The sequence below is a fragment of the Temnothorax americanus genome, unplaced genomic scaffold (genome assembly GCF_048541705.1).
Source record: "Temnothorax americanus isolate GAGA-0224 unplaced genomic scaffold, ASM4854170v1 Scaffold3, whole genome shotgun sequence".
Taxonomy (NCBI): domain Eukaryota; kingdom Metazoa; phylum Arthropoda; class Insecta; order Hymenoptera; family Formicidae; genus Temnothorax; species Temnothorax americanus.
This window is the reverse complement of record NW_027509442.1, coordinates 8,299,449-8,321,482: the sequence shown is the minus strand read 5'-3', so window position 1 is coordinate 8,321,482 and position 22,034 is coordinate 8,299,449. Positions and strand designations below refer to the sequence as shown.

Here is a 22,034-nt window from a genome sequence, read left to right as displayed (position 1 = left end):
TATGACATCGCTCTCTCCGTCAAGCTCGATTTATCACTCACTCGAACCACCATCGAGTCTCGCTGTTGCTACGACTAGACTAGTTATTCGTAATTACTCGCGTGATGGGGAAGCTCGTTTCTCAAAGCGGATGGATAGACTGACGGATGGAGAAGTTATATCGTTGCCGGGATCTATCTTTCCCACGGGACACGGCGCGGCACTACGTGCTGACATTATACGATTTCTTTATGGATAAATGGCATTTTCGCTCGCACGAAGAGCAAAGAGAAATTACGTCGTAAGAGTTCTGTCAACTAATTCTCCCGGAAATATGTGGCAAAAATTAAACTGTTTAAGAATTTATTAATATTAATATAACAACGATATAAGATGACACAATGGTATCCTTTGTTGAAGACAAGCGTTCCGTAAAACTAGAGAGAAAATAATAATACACAGAGGCGCTCAAAGGTATCATAGGTATCACCATAAAAAGTAGTAAAATAAAAAATGTTTTATATAAGATATACAAAGATAGCAATCAAGACACAAAAAAATGCTTGAGATTCTAACATCTAATACCTAACGAATATATTCAGAAGTACGCATAAATCAAGGCGTTAAATCTTAAACTAAATAGCTTTTTTAAATGAGCTTTTTTATTTTTTAGTCATATTTTCCAAGCCATTCGCATTTCAAAATATAAAATGAGTAGTATTTTGAATAAATTATTTTGACATTGTGTACGTATTTGAAAAATGTAGAGTTATAAATAAAATTACAAAAATTCTTTGAACTTTCTGTAATTTCTGCGAAATTCTGGTGAGATACGCTATTATTGCTATAACGATTAAATGAGATCACGCAGTAATGGGAATTGGGAGGAATATAATCAGACTTGAGCTCATGGTAGGATTTATCAAGAGCACTCTTGCAAATGAGTATCGCAATGACGAGGCTGTAGGTAATCGTCCGTTAAATGATCATCATGCGTTCACCACGCATGAAAGGGTCGTGATAGCATGTGTGATATGGTTACGTTCCCTCGGAAGTACAGACTCATCGATCTCTTTCTTCTATCTTTTTTTTTTTTTTTTATTTCGCTATCGTCATTCTTGGATGTACGACACAATTTGTCGATCAATACCCTGACAAACGAGAAACATGCTCGAGTCACGGCGAGATGGAGCATCGGGCTACCTTCAGATAATAACTAAAACTTTCCTGTCAGCCATGTATACATATATTGTATACGCCACGCAACACTGCGAGGCGCACGTTATTAGTGTCGTGCACAATATGCACACAGAGAACAGACATCCCTCTTCGCCCCTTTCTCATCCAATTCCGGCCAGTCGTCGCCCCACATCCCACGCGCTATACACGCACCGCACAGCGCCATGGACCATGGACCTCTCTCCGGTTCTCTATATCGGCGATACAATGTGCGGCGCATTGTAATCTATGAGCCGGCTAGCGCCTAGGTCGCCGCCGCCGGCAATGATGATATCAAATGCAGTGATTGACGCTCCGCTCTCCGTGCCCGCACAATCTCGTTTCTCGTAGCCGAACCGGTCGGCGTGTAACCATCGCCATCGCCCTCGCCATCGCCATCGCCATCGAGCCGCCATGATCCTACGCTTGCAGTCGCATCGCGCACGCAACGACGTGGAGAGACTGAATTATCCGGCATATATGTTTGCGTTCCTCGTTCGCGCGAGCGTGAAACAAATCCAAAACTAGAATTTGGTGGTTTTGGCGCTGGTCCGATGACACGAGTGCGTTAAGTGAAATATCGATTGTACCGTCCGATATAGCCAGTCAAAAACTAATCGCGGCCATTCGCATTGTTTGCCAACACGCTGATTCTAGGTCAACTGCGATCGATCGTGACTTTACGTTACTGTCGTTAAAAGACAATTCAAGGTAATTCGACATCTCGTTGAGTAACGTATTCAAACATGCTCGAAGATAATTAAGGCACGAACGATTTTCTTCAACTATCTTTGAACGTACGAAATGCGTTCATCACTTATTCTAAAAAATGTACAATTCCGATTAAATTAAAGAGAGATATTTTCTCATAGAAAATACATGTTAAAATCAGAATGTGATGACAAATTTCTGAGAAGTAATTTAATCGTGCAAAAAAAAACCCGTATGCATTATTCCTTTCACGGTAGTTAAAATTAAATAAAAATCGACGAGGCACACAAAAGCCAACGAGACTGCGCCGCTTTCGACATTCCGCGAATTTATAACGCTAGCGCGAAAATTTACAGGCACACGACTATTCCAGCAGGCTGCATATTTTTTTCACCCAATCTGGCCATTGTCCGCGCGCGATAACACACCGAAAACATATCGACGCATCGATCTTTCATTCATCTGTTTATTACGCGATAAAAGCAGGGAACGTATTATACATATATATATGCATGAAGAAAGGTTTCTGGTTTCTACTCTGTTTTTTCTGACATTTCTATGCTATTTTATATACATGTAGATTAATTTTATCGAATATTATTGCTAATTATTAGTGTTTGTTAACTGTAGCCATCACATTATTAACGATTACATTTCTAGTACAATGTTACTTTCGCAACATTTTCGTTACTTTAACTTTTTATCCTCTGTAAGTCGGGTGGTGAGCGGACATCCCATTTATAGGGGCAACTTTAGGAAACTCGTTACTTTGTGTCAGCTTATCCGATTTCTACGCTCTAGATCATAAAGGTTCTTAACGTTATGGGGTCGTACTATTGTTGTCGTTCGCGTATGTTATTCGGCGATGTAACCCACCGCAACGCCACCGGGCATTTTTCGTTAATGGCGTTAAAGGCTCGCTTTATCATTCCCAACGTTTCCCATTCTAATTCCGGAGCGTACCGAGTCGTTATTAGACGGAAGAGATAAAGATAATTCGGCCAGTTGCGCGATGGCTAGAATGGCGAGGACTCCCGGCAAACAATAGCGTCTTTTATGATCCATCTACACGATCGGAATCTTCGTTGAATGCCTTGCACTTTTCCAGCATTGTCTGATTCTGCACTTTCCCCTAATTTATGATTGTCGAGCATTAAAATAATGCAAATTTTGAAAATAGAATTATTCTCAATCATTTAACCATTTAAAAATACAAAAAACGTACTATTGCGAAACATATTATTGTAATTGACATGACATTTTTGCGCATCATAAATTAATAAAATAAATTATATGTGCCATGGACAGTGATTTTTTAATACATTATATGTATGTTATTGATTTATGGATTTATAAATCTAATAAATTTCTTATTTTTAAACATAATTATCATCAAATATACAAGAAGTAATTGTAAAGCAACAATTTGTTTCGCAAATTTAATATGTAATGTAGTAAATTAACTAAATTAACAAAGATAATGATACTTGCTTTAATCCATCTATGCTTTATAGCACTTACTAAAAAGACTTTCTAACGCTCTGAAGTTCTAAATTGCTCCGTCTATATAAGCTCATACTGCGTAATTACATGGATATCAAAGTGCTGCTGAAAGTACTGCTATAATAACTACCTACAGTCAAACAAGACTAATTGACTTTGTGGGAGTTTATTCTCGTCAAAGAATTTGACGAATTCGTTAAATTAATGTTAAAATTCACGAAAAACAAATACGATATGGAAATATGTAGCATCAAGTATTATAGTAAAAAAAAGATGGCAATATTTCTAACTAATGTCAGATTCTTAAACGTCACGATATTTTCACTAATATTTTCATTTAATTTTCGCGAATTGCCGTTCTTTTTCTCATCTCTCAGTTCATTCCAGATAATTGTTATAAGTATATAAATATTATTCAATATATTATAAAAAATAATTTTTATATTTTTTTAGCTGCAAATACGTAATATACATAATTTACTACGTATTTACTAAAGATATTTACTATTAGCGATGTTTGCAATCAAGAGTTTCAAAAAGAATTAATATTTCACCAGAAAATGCGAAACTAATCATTCTCACATCACTACAGTTACAAAATTTCATACATGTTTTCTGCTTCTCTATCATACATGAATCTGATATCGAAGTAAGAGAGACATTTATATTCATGACCAAACAAGTCGCTAGTACTTCTTTCCTGCCATCAGCAATATTTACCGCCGGTAAACATGACAGAAATCTTTCATTGAATTCCTTGCTTCACTCGGCGCGCGTTTCATTCTTCTTTTCATCTCTCTCTCTCTCTCTCTCTCTCTCTCTCTCTCTCTCTCTCTCTCTCTCTCTCTCTCGTCATTCTTCTCTCGACGCTCTTCTCGCTCTTATTTTCATCTACCGTCACGCGACAATCTCGTTCGTGTCTATACCTTCAAGGATAAAAGAATCCCTCGCGACTGACGCGACCTTTGCGACATGGGAGACCCTCGTGCAACCGCGGGAGAAAAGCGCTTTGAGCGGCGATGAATCGTCGACGACGAAAATTCGCTGCATATGGGTTACAAAAGGGAAAATTGCAATCACATGAGAACAAAGTGCTAGCGGCTTGAAATACTCCAACAATAGCACGCCCTATATCTACTATTAAATTAAATAATTAATCGAGTGAAAGTTTAAGTGACTGAGAAAGAAAGAGAGAGAGGGAGAATTTTATTTCAAATCTGGCTTGAATATTTTCTTCATTCTTATTGTGCAGAGATTTATATCCAATTTAAAGAGTACTCTGATTTTTTTTTACTTTAGCATAATATCTAAATGGACTGCATAATTTTCTACATTCATATACGACAGTAAAATATCGATCAAATACCGCTCAAGTTGTTCGCAAATATACTGAAAATTACACGGACTCCATATGACTTATACGACGGATTTATACCTCGTTCTACGATATACACGTATGAGTATGTGTATATCGAACCACTTTACTAATACCACCAAATCTAATTGGCATACACATTAATACAGGTACATTAACAGAGGCTGCGATTAATTACCCGTCCGTGACGCGCAATGCAGTCCAAAGTATTCCAGCATGTACGCTAATAAATTGAGTTCACGCGCGATAGCGCGAGCGACGCACAATTAAATATAGCGAGCAAAAATAAAGCAATATTACTTTTTCAAATGTGTCAAGCGTAATTCGCACGTTTCTTTTTCTCCGGAAATTTTTTCGCACCACATGACACGATCCAGTTACCTTAACTAAATCCAAAATTAGTTGGCAGTTTCGTATTAATCGTGTTGTGCCGCGCGCGCTCGCCTGACCGCTGACGTGCTTGCTCTTCCATCACGTCGAACACATCGCACCAAAATGGTATATTGCTGTGTCGCGGATGTATTCACAGTACGTGAACATGTAAATCCAAAACAGTTCACTGTACCCGTAGCAAGATGCGCACAATAAAGGAATCTGCGCGCCACCATTTTTGCGAATTAGCGATTTTGCATCGTACGCCACGCCGCCTCCGAACTTCCCGAATATGTCTATCGCCTTTAATATTGTAATCGAATATCTCGGATGATTTCCGTTCATGGCTTATTTCAAAGAAATATGCCATGTCGGACTGGGATGTTTAATGGTGCGATTAATATGTACTTCACAATAAAGCAGTGGATAATAATTTTCAACGTGTGAATAGCAGAAACCCGCCTTAATCAATTCTCCGATATAATCTAACAATATAAGTAGTATTTTTATTTTTCTCGTTTCTAAAGATTGTAATTTGTAATTGTAAATTGCTACTACAAACCGCTACGCGTATCTTTTTGCTTTAAAAAAATTTTACAGCATGTATGCTTTAAAAAGATTTTCATGATAAAGTTATATGATATATTAACAACAAAAATCTTATTCCGAATATGTTTAAAAATTTAGCCAATTTTAACAAACATTCAAAAATTATTCTATATTTTTCAATTACTATATCTAATAAAACAGAGTTAATAGCTGGTAAACCAGAACTAATCAACCTAATTAATAACATAATATAATCAGTATATATTATAGTATATTCTAGAATTAGTACCTTGTTGTATTAGATAATAGTAGTATTATGTGCCAAAGTGGATTTAATTATCATGCAGCTGATAATAATACATATGCAAGTTATTATTTATTTTGAAATTATTATCATCTCTATATAAACATTTGTTACACGTAATATATGTATAATATATCCGACATATGGAACGTTTAATATATAAATAACTAATACTACAGAAATGCAGTAAAAGATATATAGTATAATCTCTTCTTCAAAATTTTTATTCTTTCTTGAAATATTCCGTAACTTCAAAATAAACGATCCCTACGAACGGTGACGAGCAATCAAATTTTGTCGTATTAAAATATCAATTTAGAATTTGTCAATAAATTCATAGATAAAAGTAATAATTTTCGACCACTATTATTGTTATTATTATTATGCTAAAAATTGTAAATACCACGTTTAAACTGTTTAACTTTATTGTTAGATATTATAATAGAAGCATAATTACATACGCTTATTATACATATATAATTCCATAATCACGAGAGATGCCGCGTAAGCGGTCGAAAAAGGGAAAGTTCACGAGAGGTTTAATATGTTAGGATCTCATGAGAAAAAAAGAAGAACCACCGAATAAGGTGGACCACTTGGTAGCGCTGTTACTTTTAATTAGAGCAGCCCAGCCGCTCTATTTCGGAACGATTAGCAAAGCGGAGTCAGAGACTTAGCAGCAATTTTTACTCATTACGGCTTTCAGAAAAATCCCTAGGGTGATGTAGCGTGAAAAGATGAAAATCCCTCTCGGGACCAGACGTTGTCTGACATAGAAACGACTTCTCGTTATTGTTCTTTGAATCGTTTCCTCTTGAAATAATTAGTTATTACGCAGCTGATAAGATAATAAAAAAAAATTTAAAAATAACACTCACCTTTCGGCTGTTCCCATCCTTGGGGTTTAAGTCCGAGGCTACTGTCCCGAAAATGGTTGGCTGAAAAAGAAATTCGTAGTATTCATTAGTCATCTTAATATTTTAACTTTGTAATTAAATATTTATAAAATATAAAAACAATATAGATGTTTATAATAATTAGAGTATTCATGTGGTCACTGATGATATTGTATTTTAGAAAGTAAAAAATTAATGTCGGAAAAAGAACAATTGTTATATAGATATATTCACAATATAATTGTATAAAGTAATAATATATATGGCAACTGAAAAAAAGCTCATGTTTAACAAATATACGTCCATCACAAAGTCGAACTAACTATAGTCCTAATCACATTTTAACTGACAATATAATTAAAATTAAATTGAAAAAATTAATATTAAATTATAAAAAATGGTTGACCTAAACTAAGTTGTTTGTGACAATTTATTCGTAGTACTTCTGTTTTGATAATTACAAACAACATCTAAATAATGTCAGTTTCGTGCAAATTTTTATTCCTAATAGAATTCGCGCACGCATTATTACAAACGCCAGTCGATAATTAATGCGATAGTCAATCAATCGCGTTATGCAGCTATTGCAAATTTATCTTTCATCGCTCGCACAACTTTTTTTAGGGATTATAAATTCATAATTTTTGCTCTATTCAATTTTTTATATATAATCGTAATAAATTGCAAGCATCTTGTAATTAGTTGGATAAACATAGCTAACAAATAATTGTCCGAAATTGTCGGTGAACATTGCATTTCACACGAAATTGCCAGGATCTGATGCTGTCATATAAAACTGCAAAATATCGCCGTAAAATCACGATACTCGTAAATTCAGGGATAATGTCTCATTCAACAGTGTACACTAGCCATTATTAACCCTGATGCATGATATATTGTAGCCTCTAAGCAGAATAAATACGATAACGCAATACGACATAATTTAAATTCAATGAATACTTTTACAATGTGAACAATTAAACAAAACAGTATACATAGTATTCTTTAAAATAATCTATTAACATCTGTGCGCATAAATGATATTTTAGGAAATGTCGAAGAGTTTTTTGTGATAGCAAACTATATGTATATTAATAATAATTTAATTTCTTACTTTTCAAAAAAAATACCCAGGGAATAGTTATTTTTTAATATTTAATAATATATAGCAACAAAACAATATTATGATTTTGTAATATATTGAAACAATCATGACAACATTAATTTCCTGAAAATTATATCACACATGTCACGATTATTTGGTCGCTCGCGGTCGAATCATCTCGCAACGTTAATTTTGGTAAATTATAACATCCGATCCCATTAGACAATTTACGCATTTAACGCGCCACATATTTTATTACGCACGATTATCGTTTACAAATTTTACGTCAAACTGTATTGGCAACAAACCGTTGACTGTTACTCGATCCACTCGCTTAATTTCAGATCAGCCAAACCACGAGTCAATATTTTATGAGGCTTAATGAAAACTGTCAACGTGACGACAGCTTTGATAAATAAAGCCGCAGTTTTTACACCCAGCCGGCGATACGGGTGGCCGTTCTCCTCGAGTTTTAATGCATCGTCCGCGTTGCAACAAAATTAAATCGCTCATACGAAGTGACGCTCTAAGTTTCTTCATGTATTTGTAAACTCATGTGTACCCATATATTTATGGATTATATAATAATAAAAGAAGAATATTGTGTACTATCTTTATCATCACTTTATGTGTTAATATTTGTGTCCGTAATATTAAATAAAGTTCTTTATTACTAGACAATGATAATTGTTCATGCACTCGTTTTATGGATTCAATTCCGTTAATATACATATATATCACCTATATAGGGACAAAATATAATTGCTATTTCAAATGGTACCATAAGTAAGCGAATTACATATACATGGAACTAACACACGGGTACGGATTTATATTAATTATCATGACGGTCATTTGTCTTCTCCTATACTTATCGCGACTGTCACTGATCTTATAATTTCAGGTGGCACATCATACTATTTGTTTTGATCACTTTATGTTTTGGCATTCATCCAAGGATAAAATATAATGTATTTCACAAAAAATTTAAAAATTTAATCTAATTTCAGCATCAATGTGCGTGATGCGCATCGTAATAATTATTTCATAAAGGTTAATAAGATTCTTTTATACCTAATTTTAGGTATAAATTAACCTTTATAACTAATACACATTGTAGTTGCTTATTTTATTTTATTAATTCTAAAGTCTTATTTTTTATTTTGCTCAATGTATCACAAATATTGAACACTAAGAGAATAATACAAAAAACTTAAGTAAAGTAATAATTCTGCGCGTGAAACACATTTGGTAAAATCTTGTAGATTTATATACAATTTCTGGATCGTTCCATAAAATATGAACAGAAGTTTATCTACGCGTGACAGTATACTGATTCATTATACGTTAATCCTTCGTTTAATTGTATTACTAAAAGTCTCTATCCTCTACGTGTTTTTAATTTATTTAGGTTCAATGAGTGTCATTACAATGAAATCCAATTTAAATTTGCAGGGTCTTCTGCATCGCGGAGATAGAAAGTTTGCCTCCGCAAAATCGAGTGTCACCGACAGCAGCAGCAGAAACTTCCAATATCTCACTAAAAAATCGAGGCAGCAAAATTACTTGGCTATCCTCACGCGCAAGGAATTTTCCCTTCGACCGTGTAGTAAATAATCAAACAAAAACTGTGACAGCTTATTCTAGGAACTAAATTTATTTTAAAAAAAACTTCAGAGAAAATTATTTTTTTATTTCTTTTGCTTTATACTTGCGTAATAATTTACATGGGATTACATAGTTATAATAAAATATAATTTAGAATTGGATAGGTAGAATTAGATAGGTAGACTGCGTAGAATTGAAGATTTTTTTTACCTTTAAAAGTTTACTTTAACATTATTTTATTAACAGTTCACATACATACAAATAGCAATCTATATTTTGGTTACCAAATCGACAAGCAAGAGTTAACGCAAATTAAATTTGTCGCAAATTAAATCTCAATAAAAGAATTTCTTTAAAACAGGTTCGTGCACTGATCATCGAAATTCAGAAGACGCGGACGGTCGCAAAAGTCGAGATAATCAAGTTCAGAAATAGATCGCTATGGGATTGTCGAGTCTATAAAAACTCACTCAAGGAAATTGTTATCGATATCGAGGCACATGAGGTCGAAATCGAAAAGCTAGATAGCAAAAGACAAGAAACGGAGTCGTGACAGGCATGAGTTCACATCGGCTTGCCACGGAGAGATACCAAGGGTATTCTCTTGAAAGTCAAAAGACATCGTCCAACGAAGAAAAGAATCCAGAAAAAAATAGCTTAAACTTCAGAGAATCATATGAAGATTCATTAGATTGGCATGTCAAACGGAAAAAGAATATAATGTCGATACAACTTATAATATAAATAATTGAAATCATACAGACCTTAAAATTAAAAATGTTAATTCCAAAAACAACACAAAGCCGCTTTTATGACTAAAAACAAAAAAAAGAATTGAGTTGAGACATCGAGAGAAAGAGAAAGGTTGAAAAAAATGATTACTACACAAAATGAAATATACGATCATTAAAATTTCTAAAAAAATCAAAGAGAAAAAAATTTCATTCGATACCAAATGTGATTTCAAAGAAATCATAAAGTCCTTCTGAAAAATCTGAAGAGATTTCTTCAAATTATTTTAAAAGAAACGATCAAATTGTAAGAAGATAATCAAAAGTTTGACAGATTTTCTGCATTTATATAAGTAAAAGAAAAAGATATTTTGAAAAAAAATAATCGTACCAACCGTAAATGTTTCAATCATAAGAAAAAACAATAAAGATATCCTTAAATTATGTATGGTGACATAATTTAAAACAAACCAGGTCAACATTAGAAAAAAGATGAGGAATATTAATTACAAAAAAAATTCAAAATTAGATTTAGAGATGGTACGAGTATTTTAAGTTACAATTAGCTACAGATCATCTGACGTGATAGAGCAATTCGGGCAACAGATTCGGTTTCAGCACGCTAAAATCCTTCGGAAACGATTTATTAAAATCTGAGATTTAAAAAAAGTCGAAATTCGTCGGCCCATATAATCATTTCAAAGATTATTTCAATTTGTGTACAAAAAAAGAATAAAATTAATTAATTTTCTTCTTTATACTATAGTAAAAATATTAACTTTTATTAATTGATGAATAATAATGTTACGATACTGTTACAACACAAATATAACTGTCTTGATAAATAAAAGTTACGTTCAAGAAATTGATATACATGATATTGCATTGTCTGTCTCAATCGGTTAGTATCCGCCGTCATATCATATCATATTTTATTGTTATGTTTCAAATATCACAGGGAACTGTATGAATTAAAAAAAAAAAGACCGATATGGATGTCTCAATGATGTTTACAAAAATAGGTAATATAGATTCACGAAGTGTTTCGCTTAAACAAGCGAACAAAAATAAAAATTAATTGGCCGCGAACACATATGTACTGCTTTAATCGAATGCATAGTTTATTAAGACGAACAAAATGCGACCAAGCGATGCGCGTGTCGAAATCGGACACGGCACTCTCGATTTTCCGTGCCATTTGCGAGATCGTATTGGTTTTGCATTGATACGAATACTGCGATCGATAACATACGTGACCCACTCTAGTAAACGAAAATAGATATTATCTCCTTTCTAAGATCGCACAAAGCCATTCGTCGGTCACACAACAATTATTTAATATACAACGCACACATATAATCATATTCTTAATAAAAAAAAGCAGCTATAATGGAGTCAAATCAATAAATAGAATTACGAATATGTGATCAAGTTTCGAAAACTCCTTTTACTTATCTTGTCTATTTCGAATGTTTTGTACAAAGAAATAACGTATATGCTCAAGAATGTTCGTCTACGATCATTTTTACTGATTGGAAAGTTATTACACTAATGTTTGTGATTCAATTCTTCGTGGTCTCACAATATTCCATTGAAAAGATATCGCGACTAATCGGCACATACCGATTCTTCTTCGATAAGTTCTAGGATGATTATAGGTGGAGAGAATTGCTACAACGGGGTTCGTTCACGGATAATAAATCTGTCCCCACTATTTCAATCGGTCAGTATATGTAGATACATGGTGTGTATATCATATGCTGCCGGACAAAATGGCCATCAGCCATAGTAACCACCTGTTCGTGCCTGTGGCATTTGTCTTCTGCTTTCTGTCACCGTTCATTCATACCTCGGATTCATATAGTAAGCAACCGACTCTTTATTTTACACGACAGTTTTATAATTTAACATCCTGCAAAAAAGCTGCTTATTATCTCAATTTGCAAAAAAAAGCGACAGAGATACACGGTCGACAAGTACTAACATTAACAGTAAAAGTATGATATTTTATTTGACGTTTGAAGACGTTTAAGTTTTTTTGAAGAAATAAAAATAAATTTCGTAATTATATAAAAGTAACTTTTAAAATGTTTACTAAATTTGTAAAATTTCGCAATTTTTCGAAAAACTTATAAATCTTACTGAACTTAAATAACATGACCGTGTGATTTTGGACAAAGTTAATGCATTGTAAATGTGCAAATGTAAATATGGAAAAAACTTATGGAGAAGTGCCGTAATACGATCCACTGTTGTGATCGTATTGATTATGACGTAAGATACGACAAGCTAAATTAATAAAAAACAAAAATCAATCTGAGTCCTATATAACTGCCGTAACATGGAATCCTTATCTCTATCCGCTTCAGCGGATCGAGCAATGATCGCGAAATTTCTAAAAGAAAAAGATCGGAAGGAGACTGGCGTTTCTCTCGTTTTTGCGGTGAGATTTCTATATGATTTCTTTTCATTGTCTTCTTACGTCACTGTTATCGAGATGAATCGTATTTGATATGACTAAGAATATCGATCGGCACGCTATCGAGGTTACGCTGATTATCCGACTTGCGATAATTTGATTTAACTCTTATATCTCATCGAGTCTAAATCCATTGAAAAATCACCATTTTCACAGTGGCACCTCAATCAGATTGTTCACATTGCAGACACAAATAATTATCAGAAAGTGTATTGGTTATTCCATTCTCTCGAATACCGCGGCAAATGTGCCGTGAGTTAAATATATCTTCAAAGTTTTTGCGCGCTCTCTCCAAATGCTTATATTAATTTTCTCTATTATAACTTTTGTAGCATTACTACAGATTAAAAGATTAGATCATTAAAAATTCTGTTACGTGAATACATTACTTTAATTTTTTTTAGTATATATCCGTGTTACTAATATATCGATCACTAAACAGTATCGCCTAGGCTGCGTTCCAAAATTTAACCTCGGTAACTAAAATAAAGTTCTAGAATTCTATAATTCGGTTTTAACATTTTTTTTATTAAGCGGTATCCATAATTAATGTATAGAGAATCTAAGCCGATTTTTAGTATTTTTTGAATTTAAAAAAAAAAAAACTAAATTTTAGAAAGTTATATGCTTGCTAAAGTTTCTTTGATGACGACAACTCTCTTCAAAAGGTATGACGTCATTTCTTATACATATAAAGTATGACGGCACAGCACACTTTCGTGTACTATATTTTCTTCAATTTTGAAGATATTGCAAAAATTAAAAAAGTTTACAAAGAAAGTATGCCATGATCTATCAGACCGCTTAATAAAAAAAATTCATGTTAAAACCAAATTCTATAATTAAAATTATAAAATTTTATCACACAAACAATAAAGTCTTATTTTCATCTAAACTCCAACGAACGTAATAAAATTTTGATATGAGAATTATAGTTATATAGGTATAGGAAATATTTAATAATAAATCTTAGTCAGTAACGTGGTAAAAAAAATGTGTCTAATTTTCCTTAGGGAATAAGAGTTGACACCAAATTGATTAATTGCTCGTAACTGAAAGAAATCGGAATATATGTGATCATCGTAAGAAAGACAAATAAGAGTCAGAATTAAATAATTAAATAATTACACTAGTGCGCGTTAGAATATGAGATATGAATAAGAATCTCATAACCATTATTCTATCTGGCACGAGATAAAGAAGGCTCATTTATTAATGATATTCAGTGGTTTTCATCGAAAATCTTTTCGAACAATTAGGTTAAGCTCTGACGTCAATCTGGCAAATAAACTTGAATCCGTTCGAAATGGTTAGCATCGATTTTCTATTTCCGGCGCAGATCGTATCGCGATCGTAACGCGTCGGCTAAAGTCGCGGAGCGTTTCGCATAAAGTCGTGGCCGAATGCAATCTCCGTGCAGCGATAAAGGCTGTCGGATACTTTCAGCTCGTTATATCGATCCGCTCAAAATACGGTGCTAACTTCGTAGATTACAGTTTACTTCAGTGTCGTACTCCAGCGTCAAAGGGTAAAGTTGCTTTTTCTCCAACACAAAAGCTGGCGCACCCAAAATCTAATTCCATCGTCAGTAGCGGAGCATCCTGTGCGTCACAAAATAAATTAAATTCTACTAAAAGTGCTGCCCATTGGCGAGTTAATGTAAATCAGAATTTCTTTTTTGTTCTTAATTTACCTCGAAATCGCATGTAATACAATACATTTTACTACATGTATGTCACGAATCTTTGTAGCGCTTCTCTCTTTGATCTGATAACATTTCATCTGTAAATTATATGTTATAAATATATCTTAATCTATTTTAATATCTGAAATATGTACGTTACATTCATACATTACATCTCACGCGTTATAATGACCACTTTCTGTTTAAATTTATGTTAAAAATTAAAGGAAGATGGTGGTTATTGATCACATCTTCTGAATTTTATTATATTTTCTCCATTTCCTCTTAAAATATAATATCAATAACGAACAAATCGTATTAAACGCAGTCTTTTGGTTTTATCGAATATACGAGATCTATCAGACAGATAACGAGATTAAATCGATAAAACCTTTCATTATACATTTGTGACTAATTAAATTATAATGATCCCCTTTAAAATATAACTCACCAGCATCTACACACCGCTGCTATAACGGTATTTCCACTGTTCGTAACATCCGGCATCCTAATCATTTAAAGACGTGAGACTGCAATGTTTATGCTGATGTCCGTCACCGCTCCTTTAATTGATTCTGATTGATTTTGACGCTTCAAAATCGTGCCTCTTAACATTTGATTTTCGAAAATAAAAATGTCACACAGAGGGAGAGGTCTGGTGAGTAGGGTGATTGTGTAGCACCATATTGCACACAATCCCTTTTTTAGTAAAAAATTCTCGAACTGAAAGCGCCGTATGCGCCTGAGCACAAAACATGATCACCAAATGCTTTTTTTCATTAACAACAATTCATAACAATTTAACACAAAACTATATCGCATATCTTTACTGAATATTTTATCGCTCTATAACAATCATGAACACGATAACAACAATGAGGTCTATTAATACACCCTTATGTAAAACGTTATAATGACAACGAGTCGAAACTTGTAGGTACTGCTTTTAAAGTAAGAACTAATACTTTGCGTTCTGCCTGATTACAATTTTTCAATGTTGCCACATTGTACGCTACCAGATTTAATCTCATTACTTTTCTGATAGACCTCGTAAGATTAAATTTAGCTAAAGTCAATTATCCGAAGATAAATTTTTTCGTAACTTTAAAGTGACTTGCTTAATGATTGCTAAAAAGAGAGTTTCCCCGCAAAACTAAACGTACAAATAAAAAAAAGAAGCAACAGAAAATGACCATGGTGACAACACATGCATCCGTATGAGCGTATACGCGGATGTCTGGCAGTTGACGAATCAACAGTAAATATCGGTAAATGGACTCCACGCGAAAAACGACTACGGCTGCCATAACGCTTTACTACGCTTTTGGCTGCATTCCGAAATTCACTGTCAGCAACTTTCAGTACTGAAAATCTATTGTATACGTGACGTAAAATATAGATTTGCAGTACTGACAGTGAATATCGGAATGCAGCCTTTATCTTGTTAATTACCGTCTATACCTCGCTGGCAATAAAAAATAAATATCGTTAAACTGTACTCGATTGTGGTCAAGAGCGTGCAACTTCAGCTATATATGTCAGCAAAACGACTCGTTTCATTGTGCATTTACGAGCTAATACGTATTATACAAAACTGATCTCTTTTCATACATTTATCACCTTCATGCTTTACAACGCAAACAATCTTTTTATATTGCCCTCATAATTAATAAACAAGATTTTTAAACAACTAATAAATATTGGGACGGATCAATTATTTTATAAATAGTCGGATTGATAATTAATAGACGGATGAAGTAAACTTTGCAGTGTTAAAAAGAAGAAATAATAAATGATAAGTCTGATGGCAAAAAAAAGACATTGATAAATAAAAAAAACAAGTTGCAAATAATTATATACATTACATATAAAAAATACAATTACTGTTGTAAATAAATTATATTTATCTGTTTGTTAAGACGATCGCTGACTAAAACTTTGATAACCGCTTGCGCAGTTACTAGTTGCTTTAGCATAAAATAATACACATCTCCAAAAGTTTAATAAATAAGAAAGTCATCAGAATTGATAACGCAAAATAAGAGCCATTAAGTGGCTCTTTGATAAGGATTCTCGACTTCAAGTACTTTGGTTTATTTCACATTATATGTTCAAAATGTACCAAGTAATGATTAAGTCTCGTCTTTAAGAATCAAGTATCCAACGTCAGTCTTGTTTGCAGATTACACCAACTCAAGACAGTTCGAGAAGAACCCCGCGATTTCGAGGCACATCAGAAACAACATTCAGCGGTTACCAAATTACAACTGGAAACCACCTGACAAGTACTATGGCCCGAGGTATTTCGGTAAACCGCAGTCAGTCACTTCGTTGATAATACAGATTGTTCATAAAGTTTCCGTTTTAATTTCTGTTGTGTCAAACGTCTTACATTTAAATTAAAATAACGCCAATTTATATTAGAGTATTATATAAATAATCTCTTTAAAAAAAATATATATATATATATATATATATACATATATATGTATATATATTATAATTAGACACAGTTTGTGTGTAAAATAAATCACATAAATAGCTTAAAAAAATTCCATACTCATTCTACATAAAGAATATCAAAAGTTGACATATACCTGAAGAATAATAATTATAAATTATGAATAAATAAGTCTTTTTTTTAGATAGTACAATTCGTAAAACAAATTATTGCAAATAAAGTTATACGAAGCCAACTGTTTCAACAGGAAAGAATCGACAAAGAGAAACCTGGAGATGGAATTTACAAAACCCGAGGATTCGGAACAAAGGATGGCGAATCCGTGGGTAAAGAAAATGCAGAAGATAAGCCGACAGGAGAGAGAAAAATGGGCAGCGTATAGAAGAAACGTGAAACTTACCCTCGACAATGTCGAAACTACGAAAGCAGGAAAACTTACCAACGACAAATCGATCACGGTGAGGACACATAGAAATTGTTCTTTTTGGGAGAAACATTAAATTAACCACAGCATTTTTTTTCGTTGTTATACTTCAATACGGAATTTCCAAGAAAATCACCATTAAATTATTTTTTATATTAATATTTTTTGTTGCTACAGAATAAAATAATATTATTTAATACGTTACTTTTAATATAATATACTTCTAACAAGGGTAGAAAGTGAATCGTTGAAAGCAAATGTGGAAATGAGTCATAAAATTAAATTGAAATCGCAATAGTATAGATATTTCAACGCAAAATGATTGCGTGTTGCCAACTGAAGATTTATAGATTCAAATTATTAGAATGTGTTTTTTTAAAGTTAATTTAATAAAATCGTTTATCACTTAAATAAAATTATTAATGTTAGTCAATATTCAAAATGATATTTAATATGATATTTTGTCTACATAAAATGTGAAAATAGATACACTTTTTCATAACTTAAACATCATTATCTTAAAGACTTTTTAACATAAAAAATCAGCTTTTTATTGATTTTTTTATAGAGCTTTTTATAAAAAGATTGAAAAAAGAAACGTAAAAAAAATATACGGAAATATTTTAAATATGTTAATTTGTACATTTTTCTATGATTTCTTATTATATAATAGCTTGATCCTGCCACTTTAAAACCACTCGTACAAGATCTATCAGCAGATCAAAACCCCACAAACGTGAAAGACGACTCTTCTGGCAATCGATTGCACTCTTCTTTGTCAAAACAATACGCAGATACAAATGTCGATGGAGCATCTAATAAAAAATTCAAAAGTAATGGATGGAGTACAGATATAAGAAATTCATCTGAAAAATTTCTTCAAAAAACACCTATCACGGGAACTCATCAACGACACAAGGACTATGAAATATCCGACATAAAAGAAGATCCATTCTTCAAACGGAATGCAACTACCGATTACGAGAAAAGCGAACTCGGAGAAGATCATCTCAGTTCTATAATAAATTCGCATCCTGAACAATCGATCTCACAACAACTGAATGATTCACATATCCTTAAAAGTAGTACGAGCACGCATAGAAGTTTTACGAAATCTTCAGAAAATGACAAAAACTTAAATTATATGAATAGTTTCAAAGAATCTCCTATAAAAAAATACTCAAAGCAGTTTAATTTCTCTCGAAATAACAAGAAAGAAAGTAACAAAGACAATAAAGAGTTTGAAAAGAAAACGGCGAATTTGTTGATAAAGAAAACCAAGAAGAATGATAATGTAAATTCACATCCCGCAGAGTTAGTCTTACAACAATCAAAAATTCCACATGTCCCTAAAAATTTTATAGATAAAAATTTAAAAAAATTTTCTGAATCTAGCAAGAATTTATATCATAAGATCGATTTCAATCTTCCTGTGAAGAAATATCCCAGACAATCCAGTCCTTCTCAGAATGACAACAAGGAAAACAATGAGGACAATAAGAAGGAGAGATCATTGATGTGGAAGAGCAAGGAGGACAAACATAATCCGGAAGGAAAGGATGTGACAGAGAATCACGAAATATCGTTTCATTCTGGTAGGTGGGGCATGAGCGTCTCATCGCCGCCTGTAAAATTTCTGAAGGATATGTCTCGACGCTCGAAGCATCGGAAAAATGAGGAACAGGTCGAGGAAGATGGAAAGCGCCATTTGTTTGGTCGATGGGGTATGAGCGTCGCCTTACCTCCGAAAGAATTCTTCGAAGATATCTCGATGCATCGAGGACACGGAACCGAACGCTTCACTGCAAAAACAGGGTCAAGGCCGAACGAGATCAAAGGATCTTCCGATGATCGACCGCTAATTCATCAAAGTCATCGGGATTTGCAAACGACTCTGGTTCAACAATTAATGACTGATGAGCACTATAAAAAACTTGTGGAGACTTTGCTTGGAAAAGTTCCAAACGGTCTTTATGATTCCAAATATCCAGATTCTAACTGGAATAACTATCCAACAGACACTGACCTTAATAACGACTTGTTTTTAGAATTTTTACAAGCTTTGCGGTCGTATGTCTGGCAAGATGACATGGATATATCGATGTCCTGTCGTATACGAATTCCATACGCTTCATTCCGTATCTAGAAAATATTCTTCTTTACTTTGCATCTACTTCATTTTATTGTTGTTGAAGTAAAATGACTATAAGTTAGATAACTGCACTATAAAAAATAACCGTTAAATAATAATAATTAAAAATTCTAAAAACATATAGTAGTTCAGGTAAATACTTATTCATTCGTGTTAAGATATTTTTGTTAGGATAAATATTAATTATTTTTACTTCGTAGTAATGTTTCTTATACACGTGTAAATATATGTTTTAAATGCATTATCATTTTTTTTCTAAAAATATATTGTTTTTTTTATATAATTTTTCATATACTAATAATACATTAATTTTTTCATGTGCTTCAATATATTCAAGCATATATTCAACACTATAATAAAATTCAATTCATTACTTGATTCATTACTTAATATGTATTTTTCTTGTACGCCTAAACATTGCTAGTCAATGTTCTTTTATTAGTTACATTAGTAAAAAATGCACATGTGCAAAAATCGTAAAATATAATTTAACGAAGAACTACTATACCGATATCGTATAATGTTCGTACCGGTAATTTTTATTATGAAAACAAGATAAGCAATTGATTTATTATAAATGACAATATTATGTTTTATGTACACACACAATAAATTCGAAGCACAAAGATAAATACGAAACCAGATATAGCGAATAAACTTCTTTTGATTTAGCATTAGAGGTACAAAATTTTAATATTTTATTACTAACGTAAGAAATAATAAAAAAATTGTAATATTGCTAACAATAAAAAAGAGAAAAAAAGTTAATCACAGATAAAATTATTACACTTCATATTTAATCGAATTTCTCGATGCGAGATGGTGAGTCCGTAATTCCTTAGCACAGCGATAAATTAATATAATCAGTCTATTAAAGCAGCATGTTGACATTTTGCGGCATCGTAATATCATGATACCTAATTTACAACTTCGCATCATTATAACCATGTAATCATAGTTTATGTATTCACGTTAATCGTGCAAATCGACATGTTGTTTGGTAATAACTCTTGTTTCTTCTTTCTGTGGTGGCATGCATCTTTTTTCGTCACACACTTCGTTACAACGAGGCAACATAAAAGTCGTCTAGGAGAGAAATACGCAGAAAGTAAAACGACATTCCACTAGGATAAGCCCCAGAAGGGGAATCGTCCTCGGGGAAGAAATCCTCGGACATGACAATAAATCCGCTCGCAATGTTAAAAACGCGCGACAGACTGCATCGTTAGATTTTTTTATCGTGTACAACCGTACGGTCGAATATTTATATACACAGATACTACATAAGTAATACTTGCCTTTATTTTATATGTATAAATGTTCAACATTCCTTGCTGCATTATTACGTATTTTTGTCTATGTGCAAAAAAGCATCAGCAAATATTTAAAAATACAAATATACGGTCAATGCACTTCTTTCTTTTATTTCTTTCAATATGCTTTGCATTTGCGTTTAATCTTGTCGAAAGGTGTTTTAATAAATTATTTTAATCTCATATATTAAATGCTAATAAAAATACATACATTTCAAAGACAAATTTTAAAAACAAAAAGTAGATTTTTTATAAAATAAAATTAAGCTTATAATATAAAACATTTTATTTTATTTAAATAATTGTATGCGTATTACGGTATTTTTATATGCTGCGATTCCAAGTAGTGTTATTACTTTTATTATCATTACATTATTGATGGACCTATAATCGCGTAAAATGTAAAATCAAAGCTATTTAAATGCATGAACATATCGTATTAGAAAAGTCAATCGTAAAATTCGCCATCCTCTACCATAATTAACAGAAACTCCGTATTCAACCAGCTGGTAACATTTCTAGTTCGCTGCCAATACGATTACGACCATTACGCAATATGTGTAGAAGTCCTTGATATTGACGATCTCTCGTCAAAGTGTTTGAAGCGCATTAATAAAGTTTTCTCATCGTAATGTAATTTATACCATAAGCTTGCAATAATTTATACGTAATAACTTTGCGATTAGTAATAACTTCTAAATAATAATAAAAACGTAATAAATGATATGAAAAACATAATGAAAATAATAATGATAAGCTGATATAAATTTCTAAACGTTTTGCGTTCAATATTTCAGGAGTTAATTAACCATTAATTATTTCAGCATTTAATATATGTATATAAAGACTAATTTTACATTTTGGTGACATGCGTTTGTATAAATTATAATCAGTTTCAAAAGTCATTACAAAGTTGTCCAGAGTTGTTACAATTTTGATGATTAAAGATTATGTAGGAGTTATAACTCACAATACATATTTCACTCTATATATTTCAGAAATAATGTCAAAATATCTTTAAGATAAAAAACATTCGGGTAAAATGGTTATATATTACACGTAAATTAATTAATTGTTCATATCGGCTAAAGAGAGAATAGATAATGTATGTTTGCCAAAATTATTAAAAAAATAAGGAAACAAACCGTGAGAAGACGAGACAAGATGAAA

General features: G+C 32.6%; 2 protein-coding genes across 6 annotated transcripts in view; one reads left to right on the top strand and one right to left on the bottom strand.

Annotated features, from left to right (window-relative positions):
• Nucleotides 1-22,034, bottom strand: part of LOC143900015 (uncharacterized) — a 297,879-nt gene that overhangs the window by 149,448 nt on the left and 126,397 nt on the right. For both annotated transcript variants that reach the window (XM_077410902.1, XM_077410901.1), the window contains exon 4: nt 6,890-6,949. In XM_077410902.1, the coding sequence (XP_077267028.1) occupies nt 6,890-6,949 (60 nt within the window). The remainder of the gene's footprint in view (nt 1-6,889; nt 6,950-22,034) is intronic.
• On the top strand, nt 1,384-20,887 carry LOC143900023 (uncharacterized). Of its 4 annotated transcripts, XM_077410935.1 has the most exons (5): nt 1,386-1,760; nt 1,855-1,908; nt 16,697-16,814; nt 17,223-17,433; nt 18,073-20,886. In XM_077410935.1, the coding sequence occupies exons 4-5, from the start codon at nt 17,251-17,253 to the stop codon at nt 19,543-19,545; spliced, it is 1,656 nt and encodes a 551-aa protein (XP_077267061.1). In that variant the 5' UTR covers nt 1,386-1,760; nt 1,855-1,908; nt 16,697-16,814; nt 17,223-17,250; the 3' UTR covers nt 19,546-20,886. The 4 variants fall into 4 exon arrangements, with proteins under 4 accessions (XP_077267062.1, XP_077267061.1, XP_077267060.1 ...); XM_077410936.1 differs by having other exon boundaries at nt 1,384-1,908; nt 16,697-16,822; nt 18,073-20,887; XM_077410934.1 differs by having other exon boundaries at nt 1,386-1,908.

Bases quoted from the DNA above. Each gene is read 5' to 3' on its own strand.
- LOC143900023 (XM_077410933.1), top strand. From the start codon at position 12,109: ATGCTGCCGGACAAAATGGCCATCAGCCATAGTAACCACCTGTTCGTG. The intron at 16,815-17,222 runs GTATTTCGGTAA...CTGTTTCAACAG, and splicing joins GACAAGTACTATGGCCCGAG to GAAAGAATCGACAAAGAGAA. The intron at 17,434-18,072 runs GTGAGGACACAT...ATTATATAATAG, and splicing joins CCAACGACAAATCGATCACG to CTTGATCCTGCCACTTTAAA.